Consider the following 22,661-nt stretch of genomic DNA (forward strand, 5'->3'; position numbering starts at 1 on the left):
AGACGTTTCGCCTTCTATCCAGAGGGCTTCTTCAGTTCTGAAATCGCTTGGGAGAGAGCTTGAAAATATATAGCCCCTGTGGACCATTTGCATGCTAATGATCCGGGTGGTCACCTGAGAGTCGTTAGCAGGGTCGTTGGTCGGGTCGTTCACCTAGTTTCTGTTGAGGTGTCTCCCCTTTGTCTGCTGGGTCACATGGTGATGAGTCACTGGGTCTCCTGGAATGGTGTGAATGTTTGTTTTGCTGTTGGAAGGAGTGGAGGACTGCATTGTATGTAGGTGATAGGAAGTGCCTCAGGCCACCACCTCTGTTCAAGGATGGTTTCTCCAATTTAACATGGATAGCTTCCTTAACCCCCCTTTCAAACCAGCGGTCTTCTCTGGCCAGTATCCTTACTTGGCTGTCCTCGAAGGAGTGCCCACTCTCCTTTAAGTGTAAGTGGACTGCTGAATCTTGACCCGAAGAGGTGGCACGTCTGTGTTGTGCCATTCTTCTGTGGAGAGGTTGTTTGGTTTCCCCAATGTACAGTTCCTTTCCAAATTACTTATTTATTTAATTTTTTGTTCCTCTTTTATGCTTCTGAATCTCTTTCGTTGCAATATTTCTTTATTGTACACGGTGGTTTATAAATTATATATTTATAACATATTATTTACTACTTTATTTAATGATGGCAGAGCTAAATCTAATTTTCGAATCAGAGCCCAACATATTGTGAGCCCTCCCTGATCATTTTGTCCCTTTAACAGGAAGCGCATTTGCCTGGCCACGCTGACCATCATGGCGAGCACCGAGGTGAGCTGCACATTCTACTGCAGGCTTTTTCCACACATCTCTATAGCAGCTTCTGTAACATTATCAGTATGTCTATGAAAACGACGTCTCCATAAATAGCTTGTTTTTGGTATCAACAGCTGTCATCAAATCCCCGAGGTTTATACGGGCGGTGCAGAAGCAAGATGCTTCCGTTTTCGGGGGTTTGCGACCTTTTGACTCCCGATTTTGCAGTTTGGTATACAATTTTAGCAAACTGATAACACTGTGTAATGATTTACCCCAGGGTAAAGACGGACAGCATGACACAAGTGACACATTTGTGTCAAAGCCGGCAAAGTTCGCTACGGACATGCGCGAAACTGCACTGTAAACTCCCGGGAAGTCTGTTTACTGTAATTTATTAACCATTTATTATATCTGATATAATCTTGCAGCGCGATATTTTTTATTTATTTTTTATCTTTTTTGACAACATAACTACAGATCACGTGACGCGAATATGTCGCCCTCTGCTGTTAACTGGTGATCATTTTTTGTAGGCGTTTGGAAGAACAATTAGCACTAAAATGGCAAACAATACTGTGACTCACAATGGGCGTGCACAGTGTGATGCCATTAGAGGCACTCGGCTGCCCCAGGGCTGGTACTTGTATAACAGTGGCTGCTGATCGCTGACTGTTTGCTGTTTTGCTGTGGGGAAAAAAAATGTGCTGTAAGATATTAACACATTCCAGTGATAAAGTTTGCAGTGAGGTTTTTAAAAATTGAACTGTTTAACTTTGCTGATTATTAGGGAAGTAAACTTTGGGGAGGCCGTTTCGTGGGGAAAGTCGATCCGATTATGGAGAAGTTCAACTCCTCACTGGAGTATGACCAGAGAATGTGGGATGCGGATATCCGAGGAAGCAAAGCTTATGTAAAAGCTCTGGAAAAGGCAAAGTTGGTGACCACGGATGAGATGAACCAAATCCTGCTGGGGCTAGATCAGGTAATTTTGTCAGAATTTCAATGGATTTCATCTTTGGAAGAAGTAAGAAATAAATATAAAATGAAAAAAATAGTCTTTAAAAATGATGAAGAATGGATGCATGTTCAAAGATGGCTCCTGATAACAAAGAGGACGTGCAGAATGGTAATGTTGCATTTTTAAGCTGTTTTTTCCATGAAAGTAGAATAAAACTTGATATTCTTACAGGGGACAGAGCCTTTCTTTTGACAACACCAATACTATTTGATTTTGATGCACTTGATCAGATCATTTTGAATGGTTCAGATTTCTGAGGAGTGGTCCAAAGGAGCTTTTGTGACCAAGCCCGGGGATGAAGACATCCACACTGCCAACGAGCGGAGGTTAAAGGTGAGCACAGTTGCGTATCTCATCGGTTTTAGCTCTGTGGTCTAAAATATGCTTTCAGGATCGTTTTTTTTTAGACATACTGTTGCAGAACTTTTTTTCTTCTAGGAGCTGATCGGCGAACCTGCAGGAAAGCTGCACACAGGCAGGAGCAGAAATGACCAGGTTTGGTTTGGACTCAGCATCAACCATTGCTAATTTTGTACACGCATGCGTATTTACTTCCGTCACATCACCAGGTCGTGACTGACATGAGGTTGTGGTTAAGAGATGCCATCTCTACCCTGTTGGACGATGGCGTGAAGCTGATCTCAACCATGGTGGAGCGTGCTGCCGCGTAAGAAGCGACACACACTCTTCAAAGCGCCTTGCTCTTTTTGTTTGTTTGTTTTTAAAACATGGTTGCATTGTTTTTTCCCTTTCAGAGAAATCGACACCCTCTTCCCAGGTTACACCCACATGCAGAGAGCTCAACCGATCAGATGGAGCCACTGGATCCTGAGGTGAAACTGCCCGCGCCATCACAGCCGCCTCTCCAGCAGGCGTTTCACTCCCGTCCTGTTTGATTTCAGTCACGCCGTGGCCCTGAGCAGAGATGTGGACACACTTCAGGAGATGAAGAAAAGAGTCAACGTGTTACCTCTCGGCAGGTAAGCTGCGAGCATGCAGGGTTCACCTGACGCCGATCCCAGGTCATTTCAGACGGCTTCTTCTTCCTCACAGTGGGGCCATTGCCGGGACACCCTTTGACATCGACAGGGAGCTGCTGCGTAAAGGTCAGTCTGTAGAGGGGCAGATCATTTTAGTCCTGATTGACCTTTAAACACATTCATGTCACTATTTTTCACCCGTTAAACAATTCTCCTCTTCCGCACAGAGCTGGACTTTGAAGAAATCAGCATCAACAGCATGGACGCGACAGGCCAACGGGACTTTGTTGGTGCGTCTTGACATGCAAAAATGATCAGAGCGTTACGAACAGGCATTAATACTTTGGTACGTGCGTGACTCCTCTAGCGGAATTCTTGTTCTGGGCTTCGTTGTGTTCGACCCATGCCAGTAAGATGGCCGAGGACCTGATCCTGTACAGCACAAAAGAGTTCGCTTTCATCACCCTCTCGGACGCCTACAGGTAAGCCTCTGCTCCATGTGAAGGTTCCCTCCTCGTTAGTCGTGTTGAATGTTATTTTAACGACACAAAAACGCTGTGTACGCTCTGCTTGTGCGTGTGCATGTGTGCAGCACTGGCAGCAGTCTGATGCCCCAGAAAAAGAATGCTGACAGTCTGGAACTGATCAGGAGTAAAGCCGGACGCATCTTTGGAAGAGTAAGACTAATACACTAACACAACTTGAAGGAATGCTTCTAATTATGTACGTCTCAGTTATTTGGTGCCAACTAACCAGCCTTAATCTTTATGATTGGCTGAATTCCGTCATCATCCTGCCTGCGTTTGGTAATTTTATGGCTGTGCTTTTCTCTATATGATATATATAGCTCCTCTAGCTGTGGCAGTGTCTGGGCAGTGTGTTTGAACCTCTGTGTCAACGGTTGCAAAATATAGTGGAAAATGGTTGTTGGTGCAAGAGAAACTTGTCGGTGTTGGTTTTCAAACCCGATTCCATGTTTAGTGTTTTTGTATTCCAGTGTGCAGGATTCATGATGACTCTCAAGGGTCTGCCTAGCACCTACAACAAAGACCTGCAGGTATAGACGTGTATATAAACGTGTATATTTCTGTCTTTTCTTACTCATCTTTTCTTACTCTAATGGGTTTTTGGCCGCACTCTCCGTGTTTAGGAGGATAAGGAGGCCATGTTTGACTGCTATGACACCATCCACGCTGTGCTGCAGGTGGCAACTGGAGTCATGTCGACTCTCGAGGTGAGACGGGAACTGTTGCCCAAAGTTTGAACGCTGAACTGATGCCACAGGTTTGCCTTTTTTCCTCGTGCTGCAGATCAACTCTAGCGCGATGGAAGCGGCTCTCAGTCCTGACATGCTGGCCACTGACCTGGCCTACTATCTTGTGAGGAAGGGCGTGAGTACTTTTGAATTATTTCAATATGTCCTCATGTTTTTCTATTTGATTTTGGGACCAGAAAAACCCATAGAGACATAAAGAACTACACAGAAGGCTGTGATTGTGTGCTCCAGGTTCCTTTTAGAGAGGCCCACAGTCTCTCTGGTAAAGCTGTTTCTGCTGCGGAGTCAAAGAATCTGGTCCTGAATCAGCTCACTGAAGAGGACCTGCACACCATCAGGTGACTACTTCTTTTGGTAATTTCTCCGCCTCATATTCTCAGAATTTCCCCAATTCTCTTTCACATTGTTCTGTCCTGTGTTTGTGTCGTTTGAAGCCCTCTGTTTGGGTCGGACGTAGTCTTGCTCTGGGACTACAGGAGCAGCGTGGAGCAGTACGGCGCTCCGGGAGGGACGGCCAAGAGCAGCGTGACTGCACAGGTGGAGCTCTTGAAGAAATGGCTGAAGAAACACATGCTGTGAATTGGATGAAAGTTCACATCTGGCCTTTAAATGGGGTCCATTTCCCCCCTCTCCCTCTAGATAGTTTTGGGTGACCCACATGGATGTCGAACACAATTATTATCCTGTTCAGAGCGACAATGAACGACAGGGCGCTGTTGACCACGCAGCGCTCTTCCAGCATCAATCAATCAGTTTGCAGTTCTGTTCTCATTTTATCAACTCGAAACAAATTCTGGGCCTTTGCCCTTGTTGTCAGGGTACAAAATTCCTAGAATAAAGTGTGTTTTGGCTGTGGTTTGAGTCATTTTATCATTTCAGCAGGTATCAAAGGGGGTGCACTCAATCTAATTAATGATTTATTAACTGACAACCTTTGGAAACATTGCAGCTTGTGTAGGATCTATTTTTTTGGGCTCCCCCCATGACCCCTAGATTACGCCTCTAACCGTCTTCCATTTAATTCTTATATCCTTGTGTATCCCCTGTTGAAGAATTATTGTAACTAAACTAAAATGTACAAATGATTGTTTTTCTCATCATCTAATAGACTTTTAAATCAATAAATGACATGATTTATTAATATTACACTGACCATAATGGTAAAGTTACAGTTGTTTGTTCATTGAATAATGGATGAAATGAAATTAGATCTTCACATGAAACCCTTTCCTATCCTGCCAGAACAATGGAATTGAAGTTCCGATGCCGGGAAAACTAAATTAATAGACAGCAGCACTAGCAGGTAATTTATTGATTCCTTGATGTTCAGGCAAAAGTCGCATAAATCGGCTCTTTTCACGCGATGATTCAGTGCAGCAGCGTTCCCAGGACAGCTGGAAGGATGCTGAACCACAGCTGGAGCCCCCCCTTCAGAGCAGCACTGGCTTGGGAGCGGTACACCACTCTGCCATCTAGAGGCTGCGTGGGTCTGAATATGTCCATCATGGGCTGTCCCGTCCAGAATCTGCACTGTTGGACGATGTCATCCAGCTGGAATGGCGAGCGGAGAGAAACAGGTCAGCGCGGAGCCAACATTCCATGGCGAATTGTGCTCTGGCCTTCCCAGATGTGGTCCCTCACCTGTCGGCTGCTGATGGACAGAGTCCTGTGGAACACCGTCCAGGCCACGGCCTGTTCGCAGCCCGGCGTCGTCATGGAGCCCACATAGCGGTAATAACTGTGGAGATCCCTTGCCGACGGGACGAGGTCGCTGAGTCGGAAGTTTGGGATCACCGTGCTGCTGCCTGCACAGAAACAAGTCGGGAGGAAATGCCCACTGAGATCTGGTGAACGTCTGAGGTTCGGTGCGTCCCCACAGCCGTACCATTGTTCTGCACTCGTCCTAAAGCAGCGATGATGGCGTCCAAATGAGGATGATCTTCAGCTGCTTCCTGCCCGGAGAACAGTAGGAACGTCAGAGGCGGTTCTGTATCTACTGATTTTGAGTGACGCGAACGTGTCCCACAGCATTACCTCGAACAGAAAGGCAAGTAGAGCGATACCGGCCATATCATGTTCTGCCTCTGCCAGAGAACCGTATGGTTCTTTAATGTGAACTATATGCATCTGAGGACCAGAACCACAGCGGAGTCATATCAAAGATGTTCTGTCATGTTTATCTCCAACCCGGTCAAGAACGTATCACCTCCCGTACCTCCATGGGGAACCTTTCTCCATCAATGGTGTGCTCTGATCCTGGTCTCCCCATACCCCCCCAGTGGAAGTGAAACTGGGCTGCTCGGTACTGGCCCGGCAGGCCTCCTCCGGTCAGCCGAACCAATTGCGGGAGGGCAAAGTGGGCTGCACAAAGAAGAGAGAGGCGCCCTCTTAATGCACGACGGAGGTCCACGACTAACATCAGGCTGGAGGGGAAGAGGCTTCGTTACCAGAGTGACCTTTGTTCTCCACCGTCACGTTGATTCTGCTGGTGTGACCGATGAAGGTGAAGGGCTGCAGGGCGTTGTTCATGTGCACTTTACTGGTGACGATGTTGATCGGCGACTGGCGCAGTCCTCCGCAGCTGGGAAACTGAGCTGCCCAGTGGATGGGGTCTGAAAGACATCATCACCATCACCATCATCATCATCATCATCACCATCAACGTCATCGGCAGGGAGGGGTGTGTTTGGGTGTGTTTGCAGCTGACCGCAGTATTTCTGCAGTGGTGGCGAATCTTTAACTTTAAAAAATAAAAAGAATCTGGGCTCCCAGCAGGTGGTCTCACCTCTGCACGTGTCATCGCAGGAGTACTGGCTCTGGTAACACCACTGAGCTGGAGAGACAGCACAGCCCACAGGTTAGGAAATAACAACAACAACATGGTTTTAATCATCTTTGCTTCCAAGCTCCATTAGCCACAGCCTGAATCAGCAGCCACAAGAGCTGATCTGCAGGTTTGGGTCCGCTGAAGCTCAACTTTGAGAAACGGAAGGATCTCTCTCACTCCCTCTCCCTCTCCCCCTCTCCCCCTCTCCCTCTCCCTCTCCCTCTCTCCTCTCCCTCTCTCTCCTCCTCTCCCCTCTCCCTCCTCCCTCTCTCCCCTCTCCCTCTCCCTCTCTCTCTCCTCCTCTCCCCTCTCCCTCTCTCTCCTCTCTCTCCCTCTCCCTCTCTCTCCTCTCTCTCTCCCTCTCCTCTCCCTCTCTCACCCTCTCCCTCTCTCCCTCTCCCTCTCTCTCCCCTCTCCCTCTCCCTCTCTCCTCCCTCTCCCTCTCCCTCTCCCTCTCCCCCTCTCCCTCTCCCTCTCCCTCTCCCTCTCCCTCTCCCCCTCTCCCTCTCTCTCCCTCTCTCCCTCTCCTCTCCTCTCTCCCTCTCCCTCTCTCTCTCCTCTCTCCCTCTCCCCTCTCCTCTCCTCTCCCCCTCTCCCTCTCTCTCCTCTCTCCTCTCTCCCTCTCTCTTACACACGTCAAATGCCATATTACCATTTCTGTGCTCATTAGTCTATTATAAATGATCTGACAGCACATTTACTCACATGATTCTAATGACCAATGTTCAAATGTGAGTATACAAGTATTAGTTTTTTCCATCTCTATTTAAATGTATCTGTGCATCCTGTTTTTTTTTTCTCCATTTGCTGGCTCATCATTTTAAATGAGCAGTTAATGTCAGGTGATTATTCACGGTAAAATAAAAATACCAATACCAGCCTTAGACGAAGCAGGCAGCAGCTCAGCTTTTATTATTCTGGTTCAGGTACTGAAAACTAAAAAAAAAAGTTCTTTGAAATGATCAAGCCTTGTTTACTGCAGACTGCTAACAGAGGGCGACGTAGCTGCTTTGCTTAAAAAACAACCTCTACTCCTCACACGGCTCCTACACCAGTGCACCAGGTGCTGCAGGAGTCTTGGTGTATTGTGTTGCTCATGTGAATGAAACTCAGGCATGTTGCTCCATGGTGGGAAATCAAGAGCACTATAGAGTCATTTAGCTAATATAGGAAGACAAATTAACCCCGCCGTTTCCCACAATGCAGTTCCTTCAAAGAGGAGAACGGTTCTCACCAGGTGAGAACAATGCACAGGTGTGTGCCACCTGTGTGTGTGTGGGTGTGGATGTGTGTGTGTGTGTGTGTGTGTGTGTGTGTGTGTGTGTGTGTGTGTGTGTGTGTGTGTGGGTGTGGATGTGTGTGTGTGTGTGGTGTGTGTGTGTGTGTGTGTGTGTGTGTGTGTGTGTGCGCGCGCTCCCTAAACTGATCCATCCAGAAACAGAGAAACCTTCAGCTGGAATTGATTTCCCTTTTTAAAAATGTAAAGTTTTAGCACTAAACCAAAACTTTTACTGCAGCTGCTTCAGGTTTTCAACTCTCTGCTGTTATTAAGATTCAGATAAGTAAGAAGACCAGTGTTGCCGTGCAACGCTCCTGATCATGTTAAAAAAAAACACTATTATTGCATGAAAAAACTAATGTAATGAATTTATCTCTGATTGATTATTAATCCACCTTAAAATAAAACCATAACACAAGCTGCATTCACTTTCCCTGCAATATTTACACATATTTAGGTTTTAAATGATTGTTTTGCACCATTCTCCTCCTCCCCTTGTGTTAATCAGTACTTTTGTAGCTGCATCACCAATAAAAACCCTTTTACGTGCGTGTTTCCTACCTGTGCACGGAGAGCAAAGACACAGCAGAGTCAGGAGGTAGGCAGAAAAAGCCATGATGAACACAGACACCGAAGAAGATCCCAGCCAAACTAATTTTCCTCCCCTTCACATGCTGACTGATCTGCATTCGGCGGTGGGAGGGAGACACCCCCGAGTCTGACAAAAGGTGTGTGAACGGGTGAGCAAAAGTCACTTTGGGAAAGTGCTCCCAGACACCTGGTGGTAAAGTCACACATCGACTAAAAGCTTTATCAATCTCATGAAAGCGTCTATAACACCATCTGAGTGATGTCACAGGTGGATTTGAACAGAATGGAGCCTTTGTTGGAGCTTTTTCTTTTTTGATTGAAACCTATGAAAAACACATCTCTTGTGGCCATTAAATAAGGGAATACATATAATACAAACAAAGCAGTGTAACCCACCTGTAGATGTCACTCCTCTCCAGTGCAGCTGGAAAGTTGATCTGACCTCTTTGCATTTTTGATTCTTGCCATTTTAAGCTTCTTTAAGACTCTCTGGTCTTATCTCTCACAGTTTGAGAGTCCCTGAGGCACTTTCATAGGGGTTTCTAGCTTATAATTGCAAATAAATCACAAACTGACACATTCACACATATATTTATTTGACTTTGAATGCAATTGAGGTTCACACACATCTACATTTTGTTGATATATTAAACTTTTAGTTACATATTTTAAAATAAATGTTTAGTAGTTACTGATATTTATAGTTAGTTAAGTTTAAAAGCAATTTTTACAGGGTTTTTTTCAAATACAATTCAATATATTTCTTCATTTTGATAGCTCATCTGCTGTTGCTTCCCCTCAAACATTGGACAGATGAAGACAAGTTGCTTTCTTGCTAAATGCACCTGATGCAAAGGTACATCACATAAGTGCCATTTATAAAATTATCCCGGAAGAAAGATTTTGGAAAGTTGAAAGCATTAGATTCCAGCAGGACTTATTAGTAAATAAACACAGATGGGATTAGTTTTCCTCACTGGAGACTTCTTTACTGCTGGGTGGAACCGTAGAGCTGAACCTGGGAGGGCAGGGACGACCAAAGCTGCTTCCATGGGTGGCTCATAATTAATTCCCAGAACGTGCATAATAAAATGTAGTGCGGCTTGAATATTTCCTTCATTTTTAGGTGCCTGGACCTTGTCGAAGTGATGTTTCCTCTTTCTTGTTTGTAAAGTTGGCTTCAGTTCAGGTAGTGCTGCAACAAAGAAAGCAGTCAGTTTAGAAGTTACTCCTGTAATGTGTTTCTTTCTTTATTTCCTTCTTTAGTATCGACACTTCATCATCATTTTAAAATGTACATCTGATCAATGGCGTATTTCCTCCCCCTGGTGGTGATACAGGGTAGTGAACTTTACATGCTCCCTGAAATATGCTTCAGCAGCATCCGTGTTTTATCTCTGGCTCACCTGAACTGCAACAGCAGCCCCCACGACCATGATGGCGAACAACACCATGCGACCCACCCAGCCCAGGTCTACGGTCTTCAGGATGAAGAACCGCGCCCAACCCAGCTTCTTGGCCGTGTGAGGGGGGTAACGCATGCTGTTCATCCCCTCCATCTTCAGCTGTTTGATGAGGCATCCGCGCTGGTGGCTCAACTGGTCAAAGCTGAACTTGCCGTGGTAGCAGCCCATCCCACTGTTTCCTGCACACGCCAGCACATTTTTAAAGACTGTCACGAGACCCACGTGCACATGTACATACGGTGTTCCGTACACACGGCCCAACTTCAACGCTGAGACGGTGACGTCACCGTTTAAAGAAAGCAGAAAAGCAGAGTCCTGCCTGTGGAAGTACTCACCCACTCCACCAAATGGCAGCGAACTGACAGAATAATGCACAAGACAGTCGTTGGCCAGCAGGCCTCCACTGGAGGTTTCATCTCTCACTCTGTTTATGACCTTCAGAGCAGAGAACAAGAGTGTTGTTGCATCCACAAGCAGCCCTGAAGACATTTCGTCACCTGGATACCTTGCTATCATGCGAGAAGACGTAGAGTGCTAACGGTTTTTCTCCTCTGTTGATGAACTTGATGGCTTCATCGAGGCCGCTGACCGACAGGATGGGCAGCAGTGGTCCAAATATCTCCTCCTGCATCACCTTTGCTTCTGGCTTCACGTCTTTCAGAATTGTGGGGGCTAAACAGAACATAGGATCATCATTTGTACGGCGGAACCCAATGGGAACACGGTGGAAGTCCTGAGTGAGAGGTGTGGTGTTTACCGATGTAGCAGTCCGACTCGTCGTTGTCTCCTCCCACAGCGATGGTGCTGTCTTCCAACATGGCCATTATCCTCTTGAAGTGGCGCTGGTTGATGATGCGACAGTAGTCGGGGCAGGACTTTGGGTCGTCCGTGTAGAACTCCTATAAGAGCAAACAGTCTTTTAACAAAAATGAGAAAATTTGGCATGGTATTGAATTTCTTAAGAGTTCTTTTATGCTCATGTTATAAAACTGAAGTTGATTAGTGATGTCCCGACTTCAGCAGTTCCTGCTATTAGCTGCTTTAGCACCATTTATCACAGAATCGAGGATTAATGAAGAATCTTGGCTCTTCCACACCTTAACAGCCTTCTGGACCTCCTCAATGACTTGGTTCTGAATGCTGGGCTCACACAGGATGTAGTCTGGGGCGATGCAGGTCTGACCACAGTTGGTGTACTTCCCCCAGGCAATGCGCCTGTGCATCAAGAGCAGAGTTAGCAGGAGGGAAACAGCAGATGTGCAAGCTTCAAGCGCCACGATGCTCATTAATATGCAAGTGGGCGTCGGCAGTTCTGACCTGCAGGCTATTGTCAGGTCACAGTTCTTATCGATGTAGCAGGGGCTCTTGCCGCCCAGCTCCAGCGTAACGGGTGTCAGATGTTTAGCAGCAGCCTCCATGATCAGCTTTCCCACCGTACCGTTACCGGTGTAAAAGATGTGGTCGAACCTCTGCCGCAGCAGTTCCTGGGTCTCCGTCACCCCCCCGGTTACCACAGGGTAAAGCTCCTAATGTGCGGGACACAAACATCCTTATTAATAAAAGGCATGTGTGATTTTTCCTAGTGGATGATTCAACCTACAAGGACTCTGTGGACTTACAAAGCCATTCAGTTACAGCATTTCATGTTTTTAATCCTTAATCCTTGAGTAATACGCAGTAATCCCGTTAGTTATTGCAGAAATAACTAAACAGTGCCTGTGTGATTAGGTCACTGAACACTTTCATGCTGATGTTTCGAGACGCTTCCTTACTTTGTCGATGTAAAGTGGCAGCAGGTCCTCCATGACCTTTGCAGTGTGAACGCAAACCTCAGAGGGTTTGATCACAGCAGCATTACCTGAACAAACACACAATCCACAGTTTCATCTTATAGATCTTCCTAAGGAAGATAAGGAAGATTCCTTCCTTACATTTGCAGATGAGTGCCCACAGAGGTGCACATTTCCAACTATAAACATGTTCAAATAGAAACAGTATTGGAGCAAAAAGGTGTTTCCAGTATTGGATTAAATCTACAGGCTATTGTGGTGTCTAATTACTGATGTTATTAATATCTGTTTCCAGAACGGAAAATTAAATAGCTCTCTGATCCTGGCTCTGTCCACAAGATGCCACTAGGCAAGCTGGAACTACATCTCAATGTTTTGGGTTACCATAGTGAACAGAAACAGCTGCTATTTAGTATCCAAACAGGAGAGAATGCAGCCATGTGCCTTTGGCCTGGATTTTAAATCCCCTCCTGACTTGTGAACCTGATTCTATCTGTCACTGGTGGTGCAGGAGGCTAAAGTCTAAAGTCTGTGTTATGCACACAGCCTGACAGGAGTTGGACTTTATGGTTAGCAACCATCACCGTTGTAGTTCCAACACACTATTTTTGACAGCTGGCAGTGATTGTTAGAGCACTAATATTTAAGGGAACGGTACAACAAACACGAATCAACGAATTATAATTAAGATTCTTTTGAATCTGTGTTTTGCAGATTAGTGATTAACTCGGGGTTTAACCCTGACCTCTGAGCGCTCGCTGATAGGAGCCAGCGTTGAGAAATGTGCAGGATGACACAGTAAAAACCACCTCACAAGAGATAGCCCACACGCCACGGTTGCACAAATGCTTTTAAATTCTGTTGCCACTGTGGCCTTTGACACGTTAGTCTGACAGGTCGGGTCATAAAAAGGAAGTGGTGTAGTTACGTTCACGTTCCCAACGTTCACTGCAGCAGAAAGGTCATGTGAAATCTGATAGGCTTATGAACAATAACCCTGTTTTAATCTGCACGCTGCTTTTTCACCTGTTAATTCCACCCCCCCCCCCCCCCCCCCCCCCCCCATCCCACCCTCACACACACACAGACACGTTACCGGCAGCGATTGCTCCAATCAGCGGTTGGATGGTAATGGCCCAGGGATAGTTCCAGGCTCCGATGATCAGCACCACTCCGAGAGGCTCCGGCCTGATGTAGACGGTGTCCGAGAGGGTCATCAGGTTCTTCTCCACAGGTCGAGGTGCTGCCCACTCCTTCAGCTTCTTGACAGCCATGTTGATCTCCCCCTCCAGGCCCAGCGTCTCGTAGAGCTGGGTTCCCTCCTCGCTCTTTGGATGATGACAAAGACAAGGGGGTAGAATGCTAATATAGCTGCTAAAATCAAATAAATTATTCGCCATTTTGCAATTTGCAAAACTCAAATATTGCAGAGACAAGTGAGTTCATCAGTGGATTTGTTCTTCAAATGTTTCATAATTCAATTCTGTTATTGGAGGCATCTGATGCTTCAGACTTTAACAGAGTGAGAGGATAATTAGGCGCCCAGGTGCCTTTAACAGGTGAAATGTTTGAGCCCACAGACTCAGAGCTGAGTGTGGAGGCAGAGGTGCTACTCACCTTACCGAGGTCCTTTTTGATGGCGTCCACTATTTCTTTCTTCCTCTCGGTCAATAAGCGCTGCAAGTTCTTCAGCTGATGGATCCGGTGCTCCAAAGGTTTGGATCGGCCTGTTTCAAAGGCCTTTCTGGCACGGGCCACTGCCTTCTGTTCCCTGGACATCCTGGTCAGAAAAAAACGATATTTTTTCTGTTGTATTGGAAAACTATAAACTTTACTTTGCTCCTTAACGTGACAACTGTGGATTTACCACACATGACAACACTTCTGAGTTGTTGTTGCTCAAAAGCTGAAGTTATCCAGTGCAAATAAGAACTCCCAGAAATGAAGAATGAGGAAAACAATTGCTGCATTCTTGCAAAGTTTTGCTGCTTTTTATGAATCGTCTCCTTGTGGTTTCATCTCATCTGCCCGCATTTGCAGGAATTAGACATTTTGCTAAAAGCAGGACGTGGGTTCAACAATGAGGAGGTGCGTTATTGTGCGTGACCGCTATCCCGCCTCTCTCCCGTTCCACTTGTCTATTTTATGCCAAATCAAGAAACTTTTGTGACGGGGGGTGCGGCTGTTTGACGCATAAATGTGTTATTAGTGCGTCACGACGGTGGACGGTGGAACTCTCTCGAGCTTTCGTCTGAAACGACAGAAGGGCTTAAAAACGTCCCGCAAACGGACGCGGAATGCTGGTTCCTACCTGCAGAGTTGCGCTTCTGTCGGTTTCCTTCCTCCGCGGAGTGAAAAACGGACGGAGTAATTTGGGAGCTCGATCTCTGGTATTAGTTCCCACCCACCGGGGGGGAGGACCTTGGGCCCGAGCATCAAGCCGCTAGAACAGTGCTGCTCAGAGGAATTCCAGGGCCACTGTGCTCTAATATGAATTTTAGGCTCGTGAATTGGAGCTGAATTAACACTGCTATTCAGGGCCCGAGCACTGGCGAAGCCCTTGTTGTTTTGGAGGAATTTGATTTTCTCCTTTTTTCATGTATTTAAAAAAATTATTCTGTCCCCAATTAATTGTTTTAGATGGGCTAAAACATGCTCAAAAACTATGAATTTGGTAGGCATACAAGGTCTAGTGACAAACTAAGGATTTTATGGCTCTCTGGCGCCACCTAGGTACAGGTCATCACAGCAGCCCGGGCATCTGGTTTCACCTGTACGCATGAAAATTGGTGGGTTCATGTAAAAAATGTACCAAAGATTTTATCAGGGTGATGTTCTAAGTCAAACAGGAGGTCCGCCATTTGGAATTGATGTGCGATTTTGACCGGATTTCTGTCATTTTCAGGCACATTAACAAACTCCTGAAGATTTCATCAGAAAATCGTCATATTTGAGTTCTACAATCGACAGGAAAAAGTTATTTTTAATTGTGAGTCATTTAAGTCTTCCTCAGGGAGCGTGGCTGTGGGGGCAAGGCAAAGTTCGATGTTTCGCCATAAAACAGGAAGTGGCTGTCACTCGGACAAATGTTGTCAAATCAGGGTCAAAGGTCAGGTGTTTGATTTTGGTCTGGGCCTGCCGAAATATATATTACAATATGCAATAATATGAAAAAGCTGTTCTAACTTGGCTATATGTCTTCGAGTTGCCTCAAACTTTACATGTTTGACCATAATTCTTACAGAAATACACACACTTGTCAATATTCACTTTGTGTTATAGCGCCAACTAGATATATTCAACAAAACTACCGCTACCTAAATTTGCCAAATATGCATTAAACTTGGAGCTAACAGGTGTTTGTAAAGTGGTTCTGGAACAACAAATTTTCCAATTTTGTACAAATTTTCAGTGAAGCAGCCTGAAAAGTGTGACTTCATATTTTTCAGGAACAGGAAGTGGCCATAACTCTGACCCGCACGATCAAATTACACTCAGAGGTCACATGAGTGATTGTTGTGTCAGTCTGAGCGCATGTACCACAATATTTGATCATAATCAGAGCGCCACCTGCTGGTAACAGGAAGCAGGCCCTGTCATCTCACCCTACCTGCCAGCCACCCCCGACAGGTGTGCGAGTGCAGCTTGCAGCATTAATTCCTATTCTTATTGCGCTGATGGTTCATCAAAGCAAACCTCATAATCACAGTGACAAGAAAGTGTATGAAAAATATGCAGTCTGTGTTGAAACTGCTTCTGTTTATAAAAATGTGTGCACGCAGTTCCATCAGCGTCAGTCACAGCGACCTGCTACATCCCAGCAATGTCCTCAACATTCCTCGAGTCATAATCTATATTTATATAATGCATAAGTCGCGCCTATACTGCTTCCCTCTTCTTCGGACATTCTTTTATCCGCAGCCAAGTTGGAATCACACTCAGCTCCTATTTCTCTGATCCAGAAGGGTTTGTGCAGCAGGGGATCATGGGTGAGGAGTGACCGTCTCACCTCGGCAAAGCAGCACAGGGATTAGACCCAAAAAATCTGTCGGGTTGACAGGAAATGTAGATGGAGTTTCCACTTCAAACGGCAGCCTGAAGAACGGCGTTTGTGTATTGTGAAGGCAGGAGCGAGGATGTAGGTGAGGAAGAGGAGGGTGCAGTGCCATTCACACGTGAGTGTCAGCCTCTGCTTTCTTAGAGCAGAGGGAAGAGAGGCGATTCTGTGTGCACACCTGAGTTTGGAAAGTATAAACTGAAGCATTCAGACTCCGGAAGAAGGAAGGTTTGTGTATTGTAACACCCCCCCCTCTTCCCAGGTGAGGTCAGAAATAAAGTTTGAAATACTGGATAGAAAAATGGCCAATGACCCATCATATTTCACAGAAAATACTTAAAATTTGAGGGAAAACGTTCCCATATAGTCATGCATGTGTTTTCGTTTAGTCCTTTGAACGCTGGTCACAAGGTCAGTGTTATTCTATTCTCTTCCTCTGTTTATTTTTTCTTCTTTGTTTTTTCTATTCTTCATAATTCTGTCAGACTTCTTTTTCAAATTCTAATAAAATTTGATCAAAGGGCTCAATTTTATATTTATAACTTTTGAGACTTTGCTGACTATCTATCTATCTATCTATCTATCTATCTATCTATCTATCTATCTATCTATCTATCTATCTATCTATCTATCTGTCTGTCTGTCTGTCTGTCTGTCTGTCTGTCTGTCTGTCTGTCTGCCCGCCCGCCCGCCCACCCACCCATCCATCCACCCACCCATCCATCCATCCATCCATCCATCCATCCATCCATCCATCCATCCATCCATCCATCCATCCATCCATCCATCCATCATCCATCCATCCATCCATCCATCCATCCATCCATCCATCCATCCACCCATCCATCCATCCTCCATCCGTGCCCTTGTTTAGCACTTTCAGGCTAAACAAAGCATATGAGCCAACATGTCTCCATAACAGTCATGTGACCAGTTTCGATAGCCCATTTGTTTTTTGGTATCAGTGCACTTAATGTCAGTCATATGACCAGGGGTTGTACAGGCGTCGCATTACTGATCAATTGTTGAACAGAGTAGCAGCCAAAGAGGAATACTTTGCCCCTAATTGGACCTAATCACGCATATTGAAGAAGCTTTAGGGTTTTTCAATAAGTTTAGCCTACATCACGTGCTCGCCATCGAGCCACATCTGCATAACCGAGGCTCTATCGGTAAAATCATTTAGTATTTGGCGTTTGCAATGAATTTGGCACAGTTTTAAGGTTGAATTCAATTCCACGCCTTCGCTAAAAATTCAAATCCGCTTCTTGAGTCTTGCACTTTCCTGGGAACTTGAGCATTGGACTGTGCGCTATCCGGTGTTTTCTTTTGTGAAAACGCAACCGAACAGGAAGCAGAAATACTGGGACGATTTATCACCTCGACACATCGTGGATGACTGAAGCCGTCCTCTCCAGCAGCTTCAATACACTTCCAGCGTCCGCACACTCTTTTTCTGCTGCTGCGTGCGCGCCAGGAGGGCCGATAAATGGATGAAGGATGTGGCCCAGACTAAAGTGCCAGAAATGTAGGAAAATGTCGTTGTTGCGTTATATGTGGATTGGTGCTCGAGTGTATCACAGAAATGGCTATTTATACAGAAATTCTGGGAGGGGAAAAGAGGGCACATGAATCATTGCGCGAGCCTCTTTAAACAGCATCAGTTTCAATGGGTCAATAGGTGCGTTTCTGGTGTTCTTTATTCGGATTTCCCCACATATCTTTTTGCAATATTCAAAATGATTCAGAAAAGTCTTATGTTTGCAACAAATATATCAGTGTTGTGAGACTTTGCACTTCTGCAAGTTCCGTCCAATCCGAATGGGAATGTTAATGGCTCATCGGGATCAAATGGCCACCAAATAGCCGGACAGCCATTAAATAGGTGTGTAACATATCAAAGGCACGCGTTCGTAAGACTTAACAATATCCAACACGATGTGCAAGGGCTGATTTGCATAGGGGGTTGCATTGTGTCTGTCAAACCAGCTCTATAAGAAGCTCCGGTGTCCGTCGTGATCACCAGTGTTGAGGACAGACTTGCAGAAAGACGTTTGCTTTGCTATTGAATTCTACACAACAAATGGCTTACGGGTCGGATTTTTCTGGTGGCAATGTTTCGAAAATGAACACGTTTTACTCCGGACACTACTGGCCCGCTGCGTGCATGGATATGAACAACAACGACAATTACGCACAAGACTGTATTACTGGTGAGTGAGCCGATATTTCTAACCATAGACTGGGTGTATTTCCAGTTGCATTGGTGGCTAATTTACAACCACAACCGTGATCTTTGTTATTTGGCTTGAAATGCGTAATATTGGAAATTGTAAGAGTATACTTAGCTTAATTTAGCCAGTTCGAAGTGTTCCGTTTTTGTCGATTCTACATATGGTCGTTTTCTGAAATAAGCCTGTAAATACCTTTATTGCACCCGGTGTCGCAAAGGAAATTTAAAGTCTTAATGTCGTATCTTCCTCTGCAGGTCTCCACGGCATTACGCACAGGACGCGCTCAGACGCGCAACGTCGCCGGAGGCGCACTACGTTCAGCAAGGCGCAGCTGGCCGAGCTAGAGAAGGCCTTCTCTATCACACACTATCCTGACATTAAAATGAAAGAGTCCCTTGCATCTAGAACTGGACTGCCAGAGTCTACCATTCAGGTATGCAGGCCAATAAGCATACGTGCCTCAGAGATTTCCTGTGCATAACTTTCCCAAAACTCCATACAAATATTCACCGTTTGTTACTTATTTTTCGACAGGTGTGGTTTCAAAATCGACGTGCACGCTATTTCAAGAGCAAGAAATCATCAAGAGAACTGCCCAAGCCTTCTGTGGAATACCTTTATCCTCCATCTCCTAGTCCACCATACTCCAATTTTGGTGCTTCATTCCCCTTCACTGCCCCCTCTCCACCAGTTTACCCTGCTCCATGTTTGCCTCAGTCCACCAGGCTCTCAGCTTTGTTGGAGAGTCCATCCAAGGGTATGTCGGCACCAACATCCCATATCCCTAACCAAACAACACCCTCTCAGGATCTCTCAGGTGCCTTCCAAAACCATTTCAGTGAAATCTTGGACTTAACCGATTTCCCTCTGGACGCATCGCCAGACATGAATGAATGGGAGTTGACTGAGGACTTTGAGGCCTTCCTCCAAGATTCACAGGAGGTTGAGCCTGAGGGAAGTCGCTGTGCTGCAGTCGCACATCATGGATTCAATAAGACTGTTGAAAGTCTCCTGGAAAAGCATTTCTCCTCCACAGAGGGGCCCATGGATGACCTGTCCGACATCTGTTTTCAGGACCTGGGGGAATTCAGTTTGTCTGATTTGAATATTTCAGCAGCCATGATTGATTATCTTCTTGGGTGACTGATGAAATAAAAACATTATTTGAAGAATTACCTATTTAGATTTACATTGTAAATATTCACAGATAAGAGTATTTATTATGAGCTTTTTGCTGAAAAAATATGTCAATAAAGTATCTTTAAAGGTTCAGATTGTCTATTGGCATTGTTTTCTTATGAAATATCATCATATAACAACTTGTAACACTATTGAAATTTAGTACCGTTTTAGTAATATCGTGTAATAGATTAGATATAATTTATAATGGCATATACACATGACCATTACATCATCCGGCGCCGTGGCTTAGTTGGTTAAAGCGCCTGTCTAGTAAACAGGAGATCCTGGGTTCGAATCCCAGCGGTGCCTTTTGCACTTCCCAATAATTACTCTTACTTTTTCCTTAATAGGCTGGAAACATTTACGGTGATAATGTTATATTAACGGAAAACTTTAATTTTTCGGAAAATTGTACAATATATAAAAACTTCAGTCTCATCATTTGAATTCTTTTGCTATGGCAGATTAATAGTTTGACCTGCAGGTGGCACTGGATGTAAGGCCATTAATGAGTAAAGAAATGCTCGAAATTGTACCATTATATTGCTTTACTAAAGTTTTAACTGTTGGAAATGCTCAAGATCATCACACAAAATTAAAATCTCAAGTTAATTTGACTGACATATGTGACTATTATTCTAAATGCTGACAAAAAAAAGCAAAATGCGATATTAGCTAATTCTACAGAAGCCATTATAAGTTCTCTGACGTCATTAAAATTAACGTTTCTTCTCTGCCCTCGGTGCATCAAATGGTTCTTCAGCCTTACAACCCAGCCAATATTTAGCAATGGATCGTGGGTAAGGCGGGATGGCAGAGTCTACACGTTTGGTCTGCAGGTCCACTCTGTAGTATTTGTCTGTCATTATGGAAAGAAAAGAAACAAACATTTTATTTGATTCCCTTGTTATAAAAGAACAATTTTACTTCAGAAAATGGAGCTCTTTATCCATACCTTTCATGAAGAAATACACATTCTGGACAGGTGTGCTCTGGTGCTTCTGCGTTGTTGTCCCCTCAGTGGAATAATCATCAAACAAGTAATCGTAGTCCCACAAATCGTACAAATACACAAAGCGGCTCTGCCTCCTTCGCTGTGTGCGTCTCCTGCTGGGCTTCCTCCTACGGTTGCTCCGCCGTCTTGCTGGTGGAGGAGATGTAGGCTTTGGACCTAGGAAGACCTTTCCGACCATGGCGGCATCCACAGGGGGCCTGATGCCCCGCCAGTCTTGACTGGTCTGACGAGGGCCTAAGTTGTGCCTGGAGACTAAATATGTGGGGCCACACTGGTTAGAGCCACACAAGGACATAGAGGACAGGAAATGATCAAGGAAGAGCCTCACCAGGGCCTCCAAATAGCTCTGTGAATAAATCCTCCCACGTTTGATCGCAGAAGAGGTCATTGTATCGCCGGAAGAGAATGGACGGGGAGGCTTTGTTCATCTCCACACACTCCTCGTGTGACGGCTGGTGCTTAAACTCATACTGGTAATACCTGTCCTCTGAAACAGGGAGCACAGGAAATAAAATCTACATCCATTCTTTCATAAATCATCTTAGAATTTCACTTAAACTGAGCTTGGTTCCTGATGGAAAAACAAAACATTGAGGAATGCTTTGGGAGATAATTGATTACATTTAGTACATTTGTTTACGGGACTTTGAGGTCCCTATTGTACCCTTAAAAAAGTAGGCCTTTTCTTTTCCTCGGTGACTCGGTGCAGGTACGGCAAAGGCAGCATCGACACCGTCCGGTACACCTCCAAAACCGACCGAAATGTTCCGGGGATAATCCTCATCCATGACGTCACCGTCAAAACGCCAGTACTGGCTCCCCTGCAGGCCAAGAAAGAAAAATTCTGATGGTTAGAAAGTTGTCTCGCTGTGCACGTTTGCAGATTTGCCATTAAACTAACGAACATTTTAAAGATGGACCAATTACAGAATGTTAACCTTAAAAATGTAGGATTTTCCATGACAATTGATGCGCGTGAATGCAGCATCGATGGGTCCAGGGATTCCCCACACATCCTGGATTAGTTTGGGATAACCGGGAAGGATGGACTTCTCATCCAACTCGAAAAAATATTCCCCTTGGTGGAAAAGCAGTCTATTTTGATTAATCTGTGTGGGCAACTCTTTACTTTCCACTCGGAATTGCCCTGTCGATATTCACCTCGGAACGCATAGATGGATGTATTCTTCAGCTGCAGGAAGGCATCAAACGGACGGCCGCTGCAGGGGGCTGCGTCGGCGTCTACGGGCAGGAAGGTGAGGTCCGGGGTGTTGGGGGTTAGAGGGGTGGGGGTCGTTGCTGCAAGCGTGCTGACAGTCGGTGCAGCAGTTGTCTCCGGAGGAGTCGTCGCCGCCTCTGTAACTTCCTCTGTCTCGCTGAAGGTGTCGCCACGGGAAACTGGGGGCAGACGGATGTTAATGCTTGTGGTTAAAACTGTGAAGTTATAATTAACGTGCTTCTGCACTGACCCTTTTTGGGGCAAATGGTGTAAAAGTCCACGCAGCAGCTTTCGTGGTACGTGCACATGGAATCGCACTGACACTTGGTCCGTGGGTCGAAGGAGCCACAGCGTCCCACGCAGGACTCTGTGGAATTACAGCGTATTTGTTTGAGGTCAAGAATTAATAAAAGGTTTGGGGGAAAAGTTATCAATCTATTAAAAGTTACAATTAAAAAAACTACACTTATTGACAGTCATATTTTTAGAATGCCCTTTCCAGTTGTTAGGGATATATATATCGTATTAAAAAAAATCCCAACATATACTGAAATTCATGAACCCACATACAGGTTAGAATAGGGGAAAAGTCTACTATCTGTTAAATACCTAGTATCATTAATCTATCAACCATGAATGACAGATTTCTCTTGCAAAAACTGGCCTACCTCTTTTTGTCCCTGTTTTCAAGATATCATTAAAAAAATCACACAAACGTTTGCGGTATCCTACACATTGTATGAAAGGCTGGTACCTTCAGCAGCAAAGACCTTGTCCAGCAGGAGGACGAGGCTGAGCAGAACCACTCCCAGCTTCATGTCCAAAAGTATCTCCCACTTTCTACCAATCCGATATTGTTTGTCGCAGAAGCAAGTGTGTATTTGTGCTCCCTCCACTTGTAAATGACAGACGTGTTCTAATTCTGGGGCACAACTTTGTGTGC

At 45.2% G+C, this 22,661-nt stretch overlaps 5 protein-coding genes and 1 non-coding gene across 7 annotated transcripts; 3 read left to right on the forward strand and 3 right to left on the reverse strand.

Annotated features, from left to right (window-relative positions):
- The first annotated feature begins 641 nt into the window (after positions 1–641).
- On the forward strand, positions 642–4,913 carry asl (argininosuccinate lyase). 2 transcript variants are annotated; one of them, XM_057054961.1, is made up of 16 exons: positions 642–796; positions 1,572–1,766; positions 2,052–2,135; positions 2,241–2,297; positions 2,372–2,469; positions 2,558–2,635; positions 2,705–2,782; positions 2,856–2,908; positions 3,010–3,072; positions 3,150–3,264; positions 3,375–3,459; positions 3,780–3,839; positions 3,933–4,016; positions 4,093–4,173; positions 4,290–4,396; positions 4,493–4,913. In XM_057054961.1, the coding sequence occupies exons 1-16, from the start codon at positions 782–784 to the stop codon at positions 4,635–4,637; spliced, it is 1,398 nt and encodes a 465-aa protein (XP_056910941.1). In that variant the 5' UTR covers positions 642–781; the 3' UTR covers positions 4,638–4,913. The 2 variants fall into 2 exon arrangements, with proteins under 2 accessions (XP_056910941.1, XP_056910942.1); XM_057054962.1 differs by lacking the exon at positions 642–796 and having other exon boundaries at positions 1,610–1,766; positions 2,033–2,135.
- A 252-nt stretch (positions 4,914–5,165) lies between these two features.
- On the reverse strand, positions 5,166–8,871 carry ca4c (carbonic anhydrase IV c). Its single transcript, XM_057054963.1, has 8 exons — positions 8,726–8,871; positions 6,844–6,891; positions 6,506–6,670; positions 6,274–6,419; positions 6,093–6,185; positions 5,944–6,010; positions 5,700–5,863; positions 5,166–5,609 (listed from the first exon to the last, which is right to left on the reverse strand). The coding sequence occupies exons 1-8, from the start codon at positions 8,778–8,780 to the stop codon at positions 5,427–5,429; spliced, it is 921 nt and encodes a 306-aa protein (XP_056910943.1). The 5' UTR covers positions 8,781–8,871; the 3' UTR covers positions 5,166–5,426.
- A 459-nt stretch (positions 8,872–9,330) lies between these two features.
- On the reverse strand, positions 9,331–14,441 carry aldh3a2b (aldehyde dehydrogenase 3 family, member A2b). The gene is made up of 11 exons (XM_057054964.1): positions 14,323–14,441; positions 13,629–13,791; positions 13,108–13,339; positions 11,994–12,079; positions 11,539–11,747; positions 11,319–11,436; positions 10,979–11,120; positions 10,727–10,893; positions 10,557–10,656; positions 10,162–10,400; positions 9,331–9,950 (listed from the first exon to the last, which is right to left on the reverse strand). The coding sequence occupies exons 2-11, from the start codon at positions 13,788–13,790 to the stop codon at positions 9,936–9,938; spliced, it is 1,470 nt and encodes a 489-aa protein (XP_056910944.1). The 5' UTR covers position 13,791; positions 14,323–14,441; the 3' UTR covers positions 9,331–9,935.
- A 3,084-nt stretch (positions 14,442–17,525) lies between these two features.
- LOC130537922 (homeobox protein SEBOX-like) lies at positions 17,526–19,555 on the forward strand. The gene is made up of 3 exons (XM_057055056.1): positions 17,526–18,281; positions 18,557–18,735; positions 18,837–19,555. Exons 1-3 carry the CDS (start codon positions 18,152–18,154, stop codon positions 19,443–19,445), a joined length of 918 nt encoding a protein of 305 aa, XP_056911036.1. The 5' UTR covers positions 17,526–18,151; the 3' UTR covers positions 19,446–19,555.
- A 164-nt stretch (positions 19,556–19,719) lies between these two features.
- On the forward strand, positions 19,720–19,793 carry trnat-agu (transfer RNA threonine (anticodon AGU)). Its single transcript has one exon. It is a non-coding gene; the product is annotated as a tRNA-Thr (tRNA).
- A 66-nt stretch (positions 19,794–19,859) lies between these two features.
- Positions 19,860–22,661, reverse strand: vtnb (vitronectin b). The gene is made up of 8 exons (XM_057055054.1): positions 22,473–22,661; positions 21,969–22,085; positions 21,661–21,897; positions 21,438–21,577; positions 21,164–21,320; positions 20,828–20,986; positions 20,440–20,751; positions 19,860–20,343 (listed from the first exon to the last, which is right to left on the reverse strand). Exons 1-8 carry the CDS (start codon positions 22,534–22,536, stop codon positions 20,204–20,206), a joined length of 1,326 nt encoding a protein of 441 aa, XP_056911034.1. The 5' UTR covers positions 22,537–22,661; the 3' UTR covers positions 19,860–20,203.

Source organism: Takifugu flavidus, chromosome 14 (assembly GCF_003711565.1).
Source record: "Takifugu flavidus isolate HTHZ2018 chromosome 14, ASM371156v2, whole genome shotgun sequence".
NCBI classification, from domain to species: Eukaryota; Metazoa; Chordata; class Actinopteri; order Tetraodontiformes; family Tetraodontidae; genus Takifugu; species Takifugu flavidus.